The 18,372-nt window shown below is 41.5% G+C and overlaps 1 protein-coding gene across 2 annotated transcripts in view; it reads right to left on the reverse strand.

Annotated features, from left to right (window-relative positions):
• Positions 1 to 17,956, reverse strand: part of Npsr1 (neuropeptide S receptor 1) — a 224,200-nt gene extending 206,244 nt beyond the window's left edge. For both annotated transcript variants that reach the window (XM_052188798.1, XM_052188797.1), the window contains exon 1: positions 17,810 to 17,956. In XM_052188798.1, the coding sequence (XP_052044758.1) occupies positions 17,810 to 17,956 (147 nt within the window). The remainder of the gene's footprint in view (positions 1 to 17,809) is intronic.
• Positions 17,957 to 18,372: the final 416 nt, after the last annotated feature.

Genomic DNA, 18,372 nt, shown 5'->3' on the forward strand with positions numbered 1-18,372 from the left:
TTGCCCATCCTCTTGTGTATTTTGCCTCATCCCCAAATTACTTATAATACCTACTGCAATGCAAATTCTGTGGAAATAGTTGTTATACTGCAATTCTAATTAATGACAAAAATAGGTCTGTATGTGTTCAGAACAGAACTTTTGTTACTAATTTTTAGTGTTTGAATGTGGACGCAAGATCCACAGATATGGAGGGCCAACTGTAATTTCTGTAAAACAAAAATGAAAAGATAGCTTTCTTCCTGATGAGATACGCAATTGATAAAACTAGAGCAGTAGGGATGTGTTGTTTTGTCTGGAAGGTGGTGTCTGAAGGATTCTAATGGACGGACCATGTCATCTCAGACTCTGATATTTTCTGCTTATTCAGGAGGCTGAAAAATCAAACAGCTAAAACCAACAAAGCATGAAACATGGATTGCTGACATGCGTAAGGCAGAAGCAGATGCAAGGGCCAGAATGTAAGGCTGAAAGCCCTGAAAAATTAGAAGAGGCATTGGGCAAAAAGCAAGAATATAAAGGAGGATGCAGGGAGAGCATCCAACATCACAAAAACCAGAAGCTGCATTCTTCACAGAAGGATGCAGAGATAGTATCCAAACTCACAAAGTGCAGAAGCTCAATTCTTCATGCAGCTAAGCTGTATGACTGCTGACCAAACTATGATGGGCTAGTGAATTAGCATGCAACCACTTTACACAGCTGGCCATCTGCTTAAGTTTCCATCTGTCCTCTCATTTTGCTGTCTCCACTCCTAGGTCCCTTATAAACAATGTGGGTCTGGGAAGGTGACAGATACACCTTATTCAACATCAAGTCAGTTACTGCATCTACATTCCGAGTTCTATAGATTTAGCTGTCTGGCTCCAACTGCTACTCACATTTAAGTCTGGAATTTTGGAGGAACCCTGGTTACTCCAGTGGAAGACAGTGCTCTAGACCAAGTTATTCCTCTAGCCTGATGCCCAACACTGTTTAGACATGGAAATCTAGCAAGCTGAGTGATACACCCATTAACAATTAAGATGGAAGATGGCAGAATATTTAAAAATTAGTGTTTTTGAGAGAAGACCTATTGAAAGGAATAGGTACTTCACAGCTCTTATGCTTAATGCGGGTTTGACTACTTGGAACTGGAATATCAAAAGTGAAAAGGGTGATAATATAAGAAACCAGGAAAAGAAAAACTGTGGGGAAACTAATGTGGCTCATTGAAATATTCCCGCTTAATTACTGCACAGCATTATGGGTTGATAATTTTAAGATAATGTATGTGGGGCAGTGGACTGTGAGAGGAAGCCTAGTTCTCAGTTGAGCTAAAAGCTTGAAGCCCCAGAGACTCTGAAGGGACAGTAGGAGCTTTGCCTGCTCCTAGTGCCAAGCCCCTGTCACATAGCTACACCCCCCTCTGCCCATAGATTTTTGGCCATCAGTCATGTAAGGGCAATATCTAGCCCTTCCACATGTAGATGAAGCATCTGTAACATCTCAGAAAAAAAACAATAGGAAAAGAGATGTGACCACAGGTCACACAGGCTTCAGACAGAGATCTCCATGCTAATGAGGCCTGGAGGGTATTGCCAATAAGATTCCCTTCCCAGACATTCCTCCCTGCAGAAAGTATTTAATCTCTGGCCCACCCTGAGAATTAGGGTATGGTTTTACACATCTGCTTTCTGCCAGGACAATAAATACCTCAAAACTATGGACTATCTCTTTTCATTGAAATCTACCATGGGGAGCCATGGAAAATGCCTTCACCTCCAGAACCAGAGTCTAATTTCCTGTAGAAGGCCTCTCTGCACTCCCAGCCACAGCCACCACCAAATCTGCCACCTGTCAAGCCAAGGATCATCTCTACTGGGACAATTTGGTGATGTCCCCACCCCAACCCCAGGTTAGACCCAGCCCATGGGTTCCCACTCAATTTTTTCTCTTCTGCAACTCCCAGCAGTGCCTGGATGTGCAAGAGACTGAGAATCCTACTGCCCTGGCCTTGTCGCAGGCCCAGGGACCCCTGAGCCAGCTCCAGCTTTCCCACATTTCAAACTGCCCTCACCCACCCCACAGAGGTGCCCAACATTTGCCTGGGCAGTGTGTGGGATAAGTGCAGTCAAAGTCCTTGAATTCTGCCTCCCCAAGGAGCTGTACCTTGTAGTGGAGCAGACACAGGATCTACAACCCTATAAATGTACATCTCCAATCACACAGTGTTTGTAAGGAGATGCCCAGAACACCAAAAATGCATCCATGTGAATAAGTCCCCCTCCTCCCCATTGATCATAATGTAGAATCTTGGCTGTCAGTTGCATCTGTAATCAACTAAAATACAAGCTGCTAGACATTCCTGGGAAAAATTCCCCCCCCTCTGCCTCTCTCTTTCTCTGTCTCTCTCCTTTCTCTGTCTCCCACTCTTTCTTATCATGCACTTATTTAATAGTAAAACCCTCATAAACAATATAAATTAGATTCCATTTTCCTTCTGGTCCTGGAGCTGATCCTGTGTCATAGCACTCCTTACCCAAATACTGCCAGGAAAGAGCTGATTTCCCAGGAGTACTGACTCACCTGTGAACACAAGTAAGACTGTGGCTTGAAGGAGGTGACCAAAAGACAGAGACCAGAGCCTAGATGTTCACAGCAGGAAGAAACTCGCAGAAACTCTATTCCTTAATATCTTTTAACATCAATGGACTCACTTCCCTAATAAAAAATGTTCCAAATAGATTTTAAAAACTGGTTGAGTGCATATTACTTTTAGCTTCAGAAGATATCATGTTAAGAGGCATTTAACTATTATAAATTATTTTGAAGAGTTAAAAATGTCAATACTGAGTTGTATATTTTAAAATAAATTTTCTTAGCCTAATAAAAAATAAAAATAAAAATATAAACAATATAAATTAGAAAAGTTGGTGAGACCCCTGTGTTATAGTGTAGTGTTATAGATTCTCAGGAGCAGATGAGAAAATATCTATTTATGAGAGCCTTTGTAGCAGGCATCCTTAAGTAAGTTACTGTGAGGCAGGACAGAAAAGCTACAGAGAACCTAGAATAAGGAAACAGGAAGAATGGATATACTTACAAGGAGAAAACTATAAGGCCTTTACTTTCTTCTAAAGTCTGAAGCCTTGAGTTTTAAAGTATGCATTTCAAATTCAAGATCGTGAGTTACACAGAGTACAGGAAAGGAATGGTGAAATGGATTGGGATGACACGGCCCTACTCTCATATGTGAGGTAAGACCACTCTAAATGCGCGTGAGCCCTTCTGCTGTTAATCCACATCAAAGGATATGCCCCGAAGAAACTCTGTACTGGGCCTGCTTGCCCCTATTCTACCTGGCAAATTCATTTATCCTGTTGCTCATGCTGATATTAAATTTGAACACAGCAACTCGCTAGGAATTCCCCAGGCTTCTTGCACTAGATTGGGTGTATGGGATAACCAGGCTTTTGAACCAAGAAACTACTAGATCCTTGGTCTCTCCGGTGTGAAGTAGCTGTTGTTGGATTACTGGACTACTCATACCAAAGGCAATTTAATAAATCATATAGTTAGATATAGAACTAGAGATAGAACTAGAAAGCTAGAGCTAGAGATGAGATAGAGATGGAGATGGAGATGGGGCAGAGACAGAGAGATAGAAATAGAGATAGAGGTAGAGATAGAGATAGAGATAGAGATAGAGATAGAGATAGAGATAGAGATAGAGATAGAGAGATGCTATTCTCTCAGTTTTTGCCCCCCTTGGAGAATCCTAACTAATGCTCTCCCTATTTGACAGTCTTGGCATTCACAAAGGCACCTGTAGTCAGAAGACTTTTGGAATCTTCCCAAAAGCAAGAAGATGCTGATAGCATTGCTGTTAATTACATGTTAAAATTCTTTATTTTTGTCAACCTGGTTTCATGTTTATGACTGAATTTTTATTATTCAGACTACTAATGCATTTTCTCTACATTCTAGCTTTGTATTTAATATATTTATCCATGTTTTCCATCTTTGCCCTCAAAGAGCTTTGTTTTTTTAAAGAGCTTCATGATGTTATATTTGTCATATATTCTATGAATCATAAGACTCAGTATGTATTTTTAAATGTATATTTTCTTAGTTTTTATTTTCTTTTTAAAATTTTATAGACTGAGGCTGTCTTTGTTATACTCAATATTTATTCAATTGATTTTGTAAAAATTAAGTTCCATAATTTTACCTTTTCTTTTGGTTAGAAACATGTACCTGCCCAACTCCCCCTAACTTTATTGACAAAATAGTCATTCCTTTCTCTATTTAGGCAATTTTGTGTTATTAAATTCACATATTTCTCAATATTTCCTCTTCAGGACAAAACATTTTTCATTATTGATCGTAAGCCTGTTGTACTAACTTTGTGCTGCTAACTGATGTTTACTGATAACTGATGGAGGAATTCCTGTCTCCCTTTGTTATCCAAATCCAATCTCTGAGCTTTTCCTCCCAAGTTTTTTTCTTACTCTGGAGGTTAATCCCTATTCTATAGGCTCCTCTGTTGTGTGTTGTTCAACCTTAGGGTTCATTGAGAAGGTGGAGAAGTTTTAAAGGAGCCTGAAGGTGGGGGACATCCTAGAACAAAGTCATGTCTATTTCATTTAATAACATTTGGATTATTTTGTTACTAATAGCAATTTTTCTTTTCCTCCCCTCCTCCTTTAGTCTTCTTCATTTCTTCCCATTCTTTCTCTCTCCTCTCCTGATCTAGAATTCTAGAAGTCTGTGTTGGGTGGATACATAATCAGAAGTCTCTTATCACTGTGTTACAGTGTGTGGCTGACATAGAAAATAGACATTAAAACATGGTGGTTTGGGCTTTCATGTTAACACAGCCTAACTTAGCTTAAACATGATCAATGAAGAAATGAATCAAATGATCAATAGAAGGGATGACATGTTTTGGAGAATTAGCATTCTAGAAACTATTTTTAAGTTTTATTATGTGGGAGTAGTTTCTATGTTCTTGAATATTCTTTGCGTGTTTGTTCAATTTAAGCAAAAACTCTTCAAAAATACTGAATATGTTAGAAAGTGAATCAAATTTATTCTTAGTCAAAGAGCATCTTCTTTTGTATCGATTGTTTGACTTGCCTGAGGCTAGAGTCTTCTCTAGGAGCCGATGATCAGAGGGAAGCTCCGTTAGGGCACACACAATATTCTTTTCAATTATTTATTAACTTATGAAATGGGCAAACAATATTCTTGAGCAAACACAGATTTAATATTCGTATATGAATGGAATTCCCAAGTTTGGGTAAAAGTTATAGGGTAAGACCCTGGAGGTACAAAATCAATTTATTCAGAATGGTTTTTATGCTTATAATTGGTTGATTAAGAAAAATGTTTTAATGTTATGCACGGAGATTAAAGTAAAGGCTAGAGATTAACCTAATGTGCAAGGTGTTAACAGAATGCCCTGGGTAGAGTGCCAAGGTCACTAAGGGACACTGGCAAAGGGGTGACTTGAGAGAAGAAGGCAGAACCTTTGTGGCTTCCTGGGATTCTGTCAATGTTCTACTCAATACTTACTCCTGCTCTGCCATCTATTCCTCTCTAGAGAAGAAGGCTCTAAAACAGAATTGAAGAGGAAAGGAGTTTCACATAATTTCTCTGTTTGCTTTTGCAGTGAACAAATTAGTGCTGTTGAGTGGGTAAAAAGTCAGAAGCATTACAGAACCTGAAAAACAGAACTCAGGTGGATATACTAAGAATCTGGGAGACTGGAGAACCTGAAAATCTTCCAGTACTGAGATGCACAGGTACAAAAGGCAGAGAAGATGGGCACCCAGACTTATGGGATCTGAGAAGCTGCTATTTGAGGGAACATCACACTCTTTTCCACTTGCCATCTGCTCTGGGCTTGTTGAGACTATCCCAGAAACTAGGAGTCCTCATGACTCATCCAAGATGGCCTCCTCCTTCTTTCCCTATAGCGATGCTGTGCCTAGAATTGCCACATCTAGTCCTTCCCTCAGTGCAAGGCATTGTGTCAGGGTTGGAAAACTTGTTTGAACAGCCTAGAAAAGTACACAGGAGTGCACAGTATGAAAATGGCAGTTCTCAGAAATCAGAAAGGTACATTTTCTTGGTTGAGTTCAACTTGAGATTTTTGAGAGGCTTTAAAAGAATCTTGGGAGACTAAGATGGAAAAGTGAGCAACTGTTATGCTCACTGTCCCCATACAGTTATTTAAGTAAATGGTATTATTTTTTAACATCTGAAATGAGGATCATCTAAAAATTTAGAGCCTTTTCCTACCCCTGGGGGATGAGTGTTGTTCTTCTTGCTCAGATGCATACAAACTATGCTGAACCTTTTGTAATCTAGATAACAGGATTGAGAAACTGGGCAGAGCCAGCTTCTTCTGTACTGCTCAACTATGAAAAATGTGAAATGACTCCATGGCTCTCTGTCTCATTTGCAAGGCTTCTGTTTTTCAATGAAATATCTCCATTTTACTTGTTTTTTATGGCAATAAGGTTTTTAGCTTAAAAGTAAACAATGACCATGTATAATAAAAGTAAATACGCAAAAATGGTTTTGCTTTTCCTCATATAGTTAAAAACCTTAAGGCAGGTTGCTACTGCCCTTGATCTGTGGGGTTTAGTTTTCCTCCTTTGGTTCCAGAATGGCTGGTGCAGCTGCCCACATTGTATCTGAGCTCAAGGTAGAAAGATGAAGGGAAAGAAAAAGCCAGTTACCTTTCTATTTTTTTCAGATAAAGAAAAACCTTTGTTTGATATCTCAGATATTTTCCAACCAATTTTTTTCACACCAAGGCACCAGTAACAGTAAAGAAATTCAGGTGAGTATTCAGGGGAACCATCAAGGTGTGAGATAAAACTGACTCCAGAGCCAACTGAAGAGCTGTTTCAGGAGCTCGTTCCTTCCAGCGTTCCTTCACCAGTCGCATGTCTTGCATTCTTCTCAACCCTAATCGTGTGTCCCACATGTTCACAGAACCAGCATCATTTTCCATCCTCCTTGCATATTGTATTGTAAAAGTTCTGTGGAAATGTACGTATGAAAGGATAGGTCCATTCATACAAAGCATGGTGAAAAGGATCCTGGGAGAACCTCAGAACTCACCCCAGAATTCTTTGTCAAGTGACCTTCAGCACACAGTGCCGAGTCCACAGAAGGATTCACTCACACTCTAAGATTCCCAGGCACTGCTGTTCAGAGGGGAAGAAGTCAGAGACAGCTGACAGTCCTGTCTTGAGCATCACTTCCAGAAGCAGACACAGAACAAGCACACTATTCAATGCCACATACAGTACACGTCTTTGAGGAGAAGAAAACCATTGGCCAGAGGAAATAGAGTAAAAAGTGTCCTTGTTAAGGAGATATAAGATGTTAGAGGCGAGGCTATTTGAGCAAAGCCCTGTGGCCCTGTGACACTTGTTATTGCTGTCTAGCTCCTTTCATTGTTACCTCTATGCTAATGTCTCCTTTTAATTTCCTCTGGTGCCTGAGCCATGCTTCCCCTACACAGCTACTCAGAATTTATGACTTTAAATAAAGCAGTTTGTGAAAATTATTCATACTATTAATCTTGTAAAATTTTTATTGAGGTAAAATGTATGCAAAGGCTAAATCACCTTTTTAACAGATCTGTGAGGGATTTTTTTTTTTGCTTGTTTGTTTCTATTTGTTTGTTTTTTTCGAGACAGGTTTTCTCTGTGTAGCCCTGGCTATCTTAGAACTCACTCTGTAGACCAGAGTGAACTGGTCTTGAACTCAGAAAGCCACCTGCCTCTGCCTCCCAAGTGCTGGGATTAAAGGCATGCACCACCACCGCCTGGTGATCTGTGAGTTTTGATATGTATACAATCACTGAAATCAAAATATAGGACAATTGTTTCATGCAAGGAGAGGGCCCTGCAAGGTATTCCCTTCTTTCCTACCCCTAGCCATGACAACCATATTCTGTTAGTGAAAGTTTGTTATACACAATTTGCCGACCAGTGCCTCCCTTGATCAACTCAAAGGAAGTTTCTTTTGTAGTAGATGAGTATCAACATAGAGACCCACAAATGTGCAGACAGTGAGATGCCTCAGAGTACTCAGTCCTACATGGGGTGTTTTTATAAAAACTCCTCTTCCCAAGGCTCGAGGATCTATGCAGAAGAGGAGGCAGAAAGATTGTAAACATCAGAGAAGATGGATGACTTCAAGGAAACAGCATCTTCCAGACACAAGACTGAAACACATACGAATTCACAGAGACTGAGGCAGCACATGGAAGATCTGCACAGGTTCAAGTCAAAGAGAGTCCTAGCACTGAGAAAGGGAAGCAGACTTGGACTCCCACCTGTAATCAAGAATCTTGTAATTGATACCTGCTGGCAAAGGGTAAATCAGTTTTGTCCAATGGAATGCCACTCAGTTTATCAATCACACTCCAGGGCAGGCCCACACCCCTGGAATCCTCTCCTCCAGCCCCGTGGCTTCTTACTCTCTAATCTCACATTCCCAGTGAGTGGCTGAGCATGCAGCTCTCATATCCACATGAATTCTCCCCGGATCTCAGTATTATCCTGATTAAATGCTCCAAAGTACAGTCTTAACGGTTGACATGTTTTTCTAATAAAACATCAAAGAGTTCTCATTTGGGGGAAAAATACCAGATTATTAGCATGAGGGACCACATCTTTCTCTTCTCTCTCTCCTTTACCTAGACCCAGTTTCCTAGGCAGAGCACTGGCTTTCTCTGGAGTTCTTCTGGACCATGTGCTTATGACCCTGCTGAGCACCTTGTTTTGCTTTATCTAATGGACTGCATCTTCTTTCAAACTGACATCAGAATTGGCTATCACCTGTGTCTGTCTCCCCAGATAGACAGAGCTGGCTGAGGGTCAGGTGTCTGTTTGATCCAACTTTGTACCTCCACTTCCTAGCATAATTCTCAGTTAAGCTTCTCTAGACTTCTTCATTTAGTAGAGCAAAAGGTACTCACCAAAATGGGAAGGAAATAACACAGCCCAAAAGATTGGCTTCTACAATACAATCCTTTGACTTAATTTTAAATATGATATTTATTTAAAGTTTTATATTAAGTTGAATAAATATGAGGCATATTTTATCTTTTCATGTGTGCTAGGAAAGAGTCAAGAATCACTTTTAATAACATTTCCTGAGTTTCTGCATTAGTTTTTCTGCCTCCTGGTGCACTGATAACTCCTCTTTGGCTCTCTAGTGCTTACATAGAGTGTAGTCCAGAGAAAGCATCAATTTTTACAGTGAGTGCTTTCGTAGCACTGGAATAATGATGCTGGTGGACACTGAGTGACTCTTCCCAGAAGAAAAAGGGGTCAACAGAGCCCAGAGTTGTATCAGAAGATAAAGGTGAGGGGAGATACCTAGTACATACAGTGCAAAAAAAAAATGAGAACGGGAGCACAGAGGGTGGCAGGGGAGATGGGAAAGGCCAAGAAGACGTGGGCCATATTCTGCATGAGTGAGTAAAGCTTCCGGAGCCTGCATGGAGGTGTGCATGAAAAATATTTTCCATGCTCGTCATGAAGGATTCCTGACCCACTCGGATCACTGTGAAATCCTGAGTCATTTCAGCCTTTAGCCAGCAGGAGATAAGAACCATCTTCCCTGGAAGCTACGTAAAAATGTAGGTACAGGTTGACTTGCATGCCACTGGGATGTGAGAGAAAAGAACCTGAGGTGTATTAGACCACTGAGATTCTAGTCTTGACGTACTTCTTCCTGATATCAGCTGAGAATCCTATTTACTTTTTGATTTTATGGTATTTCATTTGTATGGAGGGCCCTCTGCCTTCAACTTCTCTCAGTCGCCATCTGGTTAGAAAAAGTGAATGCTATTTTAACAACCCTAAGAGCCAAGAGGAGGTTTGAATGCTGTAAAAGGTCATCATTTTACAAACAGTAAAATGCCAAGAAGACTGAGAGACACATCCTATTTCAGGTAGGCATCTGCATTGCTTAAGTGGGGAAAAAAGAAACAGAATTAGGAATTATTCTTTATACTTTTATTATGACCTCAGGTAATTTTGCTATATGGTAGCCTACAAAAAAATCTTTCTTCCTACAGTAGAGACCCATGCACTTTCTGAGCAAGCTAGAGCTTCTCATCTCAGCCAAGAACCTTTGATGGAGTGACCATTAAGCCAATAACACAATGAACCAGTAAGAAATGGCATCTTTCCTACTTATCTGTATCTTATTTCAAAATTTTGATAGTTTGATTAAAATTAAAACAAAAAGAAAAGGAGTGATGTATGCTATCACATATCAGTGTCTATCATCTCTGGACACATACATGCTGACAAGTACTGTGGTCTCCAAGGCCTCCAGGGTCTCCAAGCTTCTTCGACATGGATGATAGCGACACCTCATAGGTCTATAGGTAGTATCAGGAGATAGAATAAGGATGATAATCTCAATTTAGAGTTGCTAAAATTTTACAGTTTTAAGCCAATTGATGCTTCTTCAAAACTTTAAGCATTTCATCCCTTAAGTTTCTCAACAGAGGATCATCTGCTAAAGCTTCAGTCAGATGGGGAAACCAAGGCTTCAGAAGAGATAAACAAACCAGCATACAGCCACTGAAAACATATGAATTGAGTCTCTGAGAAGTCAGCTACAGGGCCTGTGCTCTCAGATTCTTTGCTCTAGCAACTGAATGAAGGAGAAAACTTGGGAAGGTCCCTGGACCTGGTGATGAGTCAGTTCCCTCTCCTTGTATTAGGATGACTGAAACACAAGGCAACTAAATTTCACTAAAGAAAAACAACGTGACCTTCTCATTCATTTGAGCCAGTAGTTTGAAAACTACCTCCCACTATATAAACAGGAAGTTATTTCCAGGATGCTGGGATGATGCTTTGAAGTTATCAATTGATGTACTTCTTCCAAATATAGCCCAGAGGCTCCTTTCCCTTGATATATAACCTTGATTGTGCCAACATGGAATATATTAGAAACAACCCAGCACTGAGCATCTGAGTATGTCATGAGGAGAACTATATAAACAGCTTGAAGAGAAGGGATTTTTTTCCACAGCAAAAGAATGTGTCTTCAAAGTCCCATCCTAACTGGAAAGCTATTTGCAATTGATAATGCCTAAAATGGGAAAAATCTATTTACATCATTGAAATGGCACTGGTGTAATGGTTTGAATGATGATATGCTCCCATAGGTTCATAGATTTGAATACTTGGTCATCAGGGAGTGGCCTTATTTGAAAAGATTAGGAGGTGTGACTTTCTTGGAGGGATTGTGTCACTGGGGATGTGTGGGGCAGCAGACCATGCCATCAGACCGAAGAACTAATAAGGGTGTGGCAAAAATTCAGAACCCCACTAAACTCAAAATTGAGAAGAGCAAGAGTTCAGACTTGTTCCTAACCAGTTTCCTGGAGTGCATGATCACTATACCCCACTAGAAGGACCATGGCAATCAGTTATGTAGGGACAACACCTGAAGTCCACCCCCACACAAATAGAGGGTACCAAATTTCTCAGACTGACTCAATGGGAAGATCTACCCCTAGATCCCACAACACCCCAAAAATGTTTGCAAGGTTCTGGTACACAAGGAATAACATGTATGAGTTATTTCATTAAAGAATGTCTGAGGGTACCTGTCTTACTGAGCTGTAATACTCCAGGAAAGTGTTTTCTCTCCCAAAACATTCATCTTTGGACCTCAACCTTGCCCAACAAGCTGGGTGCCTACTTGAGCACAGCCACCTCCTGCTTGATGGCTCTGGCTCTGGCTCCTAGCTGCCTGTTGTGTTTCATTGCATGCCACCAAATCTGGTCAGTGCCAGCCACAGAAGAGGCCCAGCAGCCCACTTTGCTCTGACTTCCCATCAGAGAGCTGTCACACTTTGGCCATTCAGGCCATGCCTGATTCTCACAAAAACTTTCATTCCTGCTGGCCTGGCTAAGGATTCTCAGCCAGTTACTCTCTGGTATGCAGACCAACAAGGATAAGCTTTGGGGTTTCAAAAGCCCAAGTTACTCACACTGTTGTCTGCTGCCTGTGGATCTGGATATGAAAGTATCAGCTACTTCTCTACAGCCTTGTCTGACTCTATGCTGCCATGTTCCCTGTTATGCTTTCCCTAATGATGGCAATGCAATAAACATCTGAACATGCAACCAAGCCCCAATTAAATTCTTACATTTAGGAAAGTTGTCATGATTATGGTGTCTCTTCACAGCAATAGAACACTGACCAAGGCAAATGGGAACATCAACTACACTCCAGGGCAGGCCCAGGAGTAGTTGGCCAACACAAAACTGACTCCATTATTTTTTAAAGAAGTGCTTTTTGTTTCATTTTAGTTAGTTATTTTTTGTTTTGTTTTATTTGTTTTTGTTTATTTACTTTTGTATATTATTATGTTATTGTATGTTATTTTCACTTTTGTATATGAGAGAGAGAGAGGGAGAGAGAGAGAGGGAGAGGGAGAGGGAGAGGGAGAGGGAGGAAGAGAGAGAAATGGAGAAAAGGAAGGTAACAGTAGGCAGGGCAGTTGGGTATATAAGGAGGTAGGTAGAGTCTAGAATGGTTTTTGGGGATAAAAAGCGTGATCAAAATATATTGTAAGAAAAAATTAAATAAAATAATACAGAATAATTTTCAATAAAATGGTTTAAAGGCCCTGTGTATATATGTACACACACACACACACACACACACACACACACACACACACACAATGTGTCTTTGATAATTTAGATTATAGAGCCTCGGCCATAAATATGGAAGAACACCACAAGAAGTAATTTTCACATCACAGCAAGGAGGCTGAAGAGACAGGAGTGTTGGATGGTATGTGGTATGGGATATGAGGAAACATGGGGTGAGAGTAATTGCATTGCCTCTCCTTGATGGAGAGAAAACTGGATGAGAAGGTGCTTGGCATATGAGGAGATCACGTGATAAAAGGGGAAACCAGGTTCTGGAGTCCCCAGATGTCATGACAATATACATTTAACATGGGTGTATTGGGTGAAAAGGGAGCAGAGACAGAACCACTATTTCCTGTAGCCCAGAGCTGGCTAGAGATGATATCAGTTTTCCATTTTCTATAAGGTTATGGATATTTAGCCAGCAAAGAGAAAAGGAAAAGGAGAGACTCAAAGACCAGGAACGTAGAGGAACTGTCACAAAGAGACACAACCCTTTCTCCAGAGTCAGAGCCAGACAGTGGTCCAGAGAAGTCTGAGTGCACTGCAGGGTCAATGGAATGCTTCCCTTCAGCTACTGCCCTTTGCCCTGATGGGATGAGGCCCCAACCACTGCCATGCTTTCTATACATGTAAGGAGGCTGTCCACAAAGTTAGATAGTTTCCTACAGCCAGTATCCGAGAAAATCCTCACTGGACTGAAAAAATCTCTCCAATGACTAAGTTCATTCTGAATTAATCAAGATTATGCCTCTTGATATTCAACTTATTAATAATGCAGAAAATTTAACAAAAGGCAATCTTCTTCCTGCACTAGTAAATAGCTGGGGAAATTGTATGCCATCCTTATGAAGCTATCATCAATGCCTGTGTCTTACAGGAAATGACATCAGACTGCCTGCCTGCATGACTGAGTCCACACAGAGTGGAGGGTTGGCCCACTGCTGTATTAGGTCTTTGTAGAAGAAGCAATTAGGAAGGGACAGAACGTTAATAGACATTTACCTGAGTCGTGCTAAGTAAGACTTCCCCTTAGGGACAGCCATAGTATTAGACAGGAGAACTCAAGTGGACATACTGAGAAAAACCAATTAGAAGAGAATTTAAATGTACATGATGGGCTTTAGGGCAGGCAATGAGGACACTAGGGCTTATAGGGAATACAATAGGTAAAGCAGGGCTTTCAGAGGAGCAGACAAGTCAGCAGGAGGTATTGAAGTGAGAGCTACAGGGCAGGCAGGTAGGGTCTTAGAAGGGAGCTGTTTGACTCAACAGAGCTTTCAGTATGACAGAAGTTTAAGAGCAGTTTAGACTGCATTGCGTAGATAATTGGGGAAGGTTTTGTTACAGTTTTCTTTTGTTAGAATGTGCTATGGGGGGTGGAGGGGGATTAGGGGGAAGGTCATATTTAAAAATCTGCCAGCAAGACAACAGGGCAGAGAGGGTGGGCACACACAGTGAGTTGTGTCCCATCAGCACGGAGGGAGCGAGCATTTACATGCAAACAATAGTTAGATTAATTGCATATCATTTCCAAGTATGCACTGAAGGAGGCTTGATGGGGGAATCATGATTAGATAATGTTTAACAGTCTTACTTCACATTCCCCTCCCCCCTTACCTATGAGTAATAACACTGAGTTTGATTTGCATTATTTTATAATTTAGCTAATTTAATGATTCAGATAGACCTCCCTCCCACTTTCTTTAAATTAGATGTCTCATCACTCACTAAGTTCCAGAAACAATGCTAACAAGCTTACCTTGAAGATGAAAGGATTTTGTGTGAAGGTTTTTGCCTTTGTCTTGTTTTTGGACAGAACTATATACACTCTAATGAGTAAGATTCTTGAAAACTGGTGGGTTCTCAAAGCTCAGATAATCTCTCAACACTATGGCTTCTCAACCACAGGAGGTGAAGTGGGTGTGACGTGGGAGGGAGAGGGAACAGCAAGCTGAAACATGCTAAGACTGAAGCTCACCAAGTTCTTGGTTGAAAAGCCCCAGACTACAACTGCTTATCTACACATGCAGCTATTGGGGAGGTAAGTGGGAGGCAGGCTCACACTTGACTGTCCTTCTGAGTTTTGGGGCAGTATGACATGCTTAGGAGAATGCAGGAGGGTGGGACAGTGAGAGTTGAAGTTTAAAAGGAGGAGGGGGTTAAAAATGGATGAAACTGAAAGGTTCAATCTAAGCTTGAGGGGGGAAAAAGCCAGAAACCCAGACACAGGGATGTTGCATCTTCTGCCAATATAGCTTTGTATCAGAGAACAGGAATGATAAAACAGTCTCGGAGATGTGGCCTCAGAAGGTTGAAACAACCTAAGTCTATAATTGGGTGGGTCCAATTCTCCAGGACTTACTCTGATACTGAAACAGACCCATATTTGACAGACTCCCAGTCACAGGAATCCAAGACTAATTTTAGTCCCATTGGCTTTGACATGGAGTAGGTATTGGGTGGATGTGTTCTTTCCCTTTGGTGAGTTCAGTTGGCAGAGACCACATAGGATGAGGATGGACTGGCAGAATGAATGGTCTCTCACCAGGTTCCTCCCCTTCTTCCGAGGAGAAAGGCAATGTTGTGCTGCCCATTTCAATGGAAATTGAGGACAGGAGAAGAATGTTATACTTTGTTCATGCCCCACCTGTTTATCAATTGTCTCTAGCAAAGTGCTGGGACCAAGGGAGCATGTGAAACCAATGTAAGGAGCTCAGAGTCTGTAGCACATTCACCCAACAAATGCTACAGCAAGAGTGAGAGACAGCTTCGGGAAGTAATAAGAAGACGTGCAGTCCAAGAACCTGAGTAGTGCAAGGGTGTGTGTGAGAGGCACTTGGGGGAAGAACTGGCAGAATTTAGATAAACCCAGAGGAAGATGGAAGCCAACTGCGTATGCTATGAGTGTGGGAATGACAAGAACTGCCCTTGGAGTCGCACAGCTTGGCTCTTGGCACGATGTTGAACAGCAACTGCTGTTGTTGGAATTTTCACCACGTTGACTCCTATCAAGGTTTATTTATTTTCTTTCACTCTTCTCCAATTTATGTGTCTTTCAGTGCTTTTTTGCAAAGGCAATATGAATTAAAGGGACACATTTAGTGAGTAGTACCTAGGGCACATTTTTAGCATTTCATGTTAGAATTATGTGGCATAAAAGGAAGCACAGCAAAGAAGGGTTTGAATCACAGGCAGGTTTTTGTATAGACACTGTGACAGAACTGCTTGTGCTCATGGGCAGCCGCATAATAGAGTTCTTCTAAGGTTGAGGCTAGGTTGCCAAGGCTCCTCTCCCCCAGCCTCATTATTGTGTACCTGAAAATTTCTGCTTTAGTCAATAAATTTAGTAAATGAATTTCTCACAGATGAAGCAGAACAATGGACCACTCCAAGTTCAATGGGCATAATTCCTTTCTGCCTCTCTTTGTACACTGGCCACTAGCCCAACTACAGGAATGAAACAGAGGGTGCAATTATTCAGTGTCTAGTGACAATGACACCTTTGGGACAGAGTGAGCTAATAGTAGTGCAGGGATTTGTTTGTGTGTTCAAAACACTTTCTCAGGTGGAATTTAAGATGGCAAATAAGCCTTCAATAGAAAGTGCTTATTGCCTGAGCCTCAGAACCATAGCCTTATTTTGATTATTGTATCTTGGGGGGAGGGTGGGTGACGTCTTCTCAGTATGCTTGCTGTCATGTTTCATAAACATCAAAGACAACTTGGCAGTGGCACTGCAAAGCCCAAGTTCCTGGGCACAGGAAGCCTGATGAGATCCACTCTGGAGCACGGGCTAGTTTCAGAAAAGGCAGTGTTCAAACACTAGTCAGTGGTAATGAAGAGGTACACTGAGCAGGTGTGTGTGTGTGTGTGTGTGTGTGTGTGTGTGTAGGTTAGGCAAGCCTAAAAGACTGAGTCCCCTGAAGTCAGAAGTAATTCACTCTGAGACTCAGCACTAAAGGAAAAAGCAGTCTGACTCCTTGGAAAGTTCCGAGGTGAAAGTTCCCTACTAAGACTTGGGAGCATGGATCAAACCAGAGAGTAGAGGGTGGATATCATGGTAATAATAAGTTTAACTCTAAAACCAAATAATTTTGAGAACACCAGAAAATTATCAATAATAGCAGCAAAACCCAACAATGACTAGGGCTTATTTGGAAGAATTTTCCTTTGGACAAGAAGAACAGGCTGAAGACTGTGACTTAGGAGGATGACTTACACAAGGCACATTAGGCAGGCCGGGTGTAAAGCAGTCCCAACCACGCAGCATTTTCATCTATGAAGCAACAATCTCATATTTTCTAGGTACCTGATTTGTTATTGTCCACTAGATTTTTCTAGAAAACATGGGATGATAATAGCTTAACGAGAGAGTTATGGCCCTTTGATACTGCAGAGATGAAACTCACCAAATTCAGATTCATTTTATTTATTCTAGGCAGCAACCTGAGCAAACACTACCATCAACAACTTGACAAAGAATGTATTTCTGACTAACATTCATTGAGAAGGCATAGAAAAGACAGAGGGGTCCTCCTGCCTTCCACTCTTTCTTGGTGTGAGCCACTAGGGATGTGACTTTCCAATCCTCTGATGTTTCAAAAACAAAAGCCAAATGAAACAAAAAACCACAACAATTCAATGATCATGCATTGAGGGAAAATGTTTAATGGAAAACTTGCTGTTTTTGCTAGAAACAGACACTTCATGCAGTACTCAAGGGTTAACGACAGTGCTCTCTGCTAGTGGATCGGAGAGTAAAATATCACATTGGTAAGCGTTACTGACAAGTTGCAAGTTTACACAGAAACATCAAAAACATCTCACATCTGCATTCTTAAGAAACCACAGTACCCAGATTTGAAAACTATTAAGCCTGATTATTTAAACTTATAAGATTGGGGGATTTCCCCCTCTCCTTAGTTAAAAAAGGAAAAGAAGGAAAGACAGAAAGAGAGAAAGGAAGGAAGGAAGTAAAAGGAAAAAAGAAAGGAAAGAAGGGAGGAAAAGGAAATAAAATGAAAACCATCCCTAGCAGCAGCTAAGACTCTCGCAGCTCTCTCCAGTCCCACCTGTTCGAGCCTTTAAAGCCAGGGCACTTACCTTAAAGGAAGAGTAGAAGGAGCCCCACTCCTCAGCCACCAGTGCTTCAGTGAAAGTCACGATTTCAGTGCAAGCTACTGGGGAAGAATCTAGCATCGGCACTGTCTGGTTGGCAGGAAAGATGTCCTCTGTGAGGTCAGCTGGCATGGCTCAGGCAGGGTCAAGTCTCACTGTCTGCACCTGCAGCCGGGTGGGAGAGTTCAGTTAGCCTGGGCAGCAGCAGCTGATCGACTGCTCAGTGCCTCTTCTGCCTCTCAAGGCTTCTGGCTATTACTCACCAGAACGGAGGCACAGAGCCCTCCCTGAGCCCACCTCATTGAAGAGTTCTGCCTGACGACAAGGAAGATCCACGTGCTGCTCTCTCCTCTGTAGTTATGATCCTGCAGCCAGCCCAGCCCTCACCATCCCACAGACCTGCCCACTGTGGTCTCATTCTAAGGGGACAGCCCAGGGCTGTGCTCACGGTTCCTGGAAGGGCTCTCCTATCCAGTGTGCTTTCCTAACTTGTGTGATAGACCTTTATCTCTGTTCCAGTTTCCACTAAGTAGCAATTGAGATATTAG

The sequence above is a fragment of the Apodemus sylvaticus genome, chromosome 7, assembly GCF_947179515.1.
Source record: "Apodemus sylvaticus chromosome 7, mApoSyl1.1, whole genome shotgun sequence".
Taxonomy (NCBI): domain Eukaryota; kingdom Metazoa; phylum Chordata; class Mammalia; order Rodentia; family Muridae; genus Apodemus; species Apodemus sylvaticus.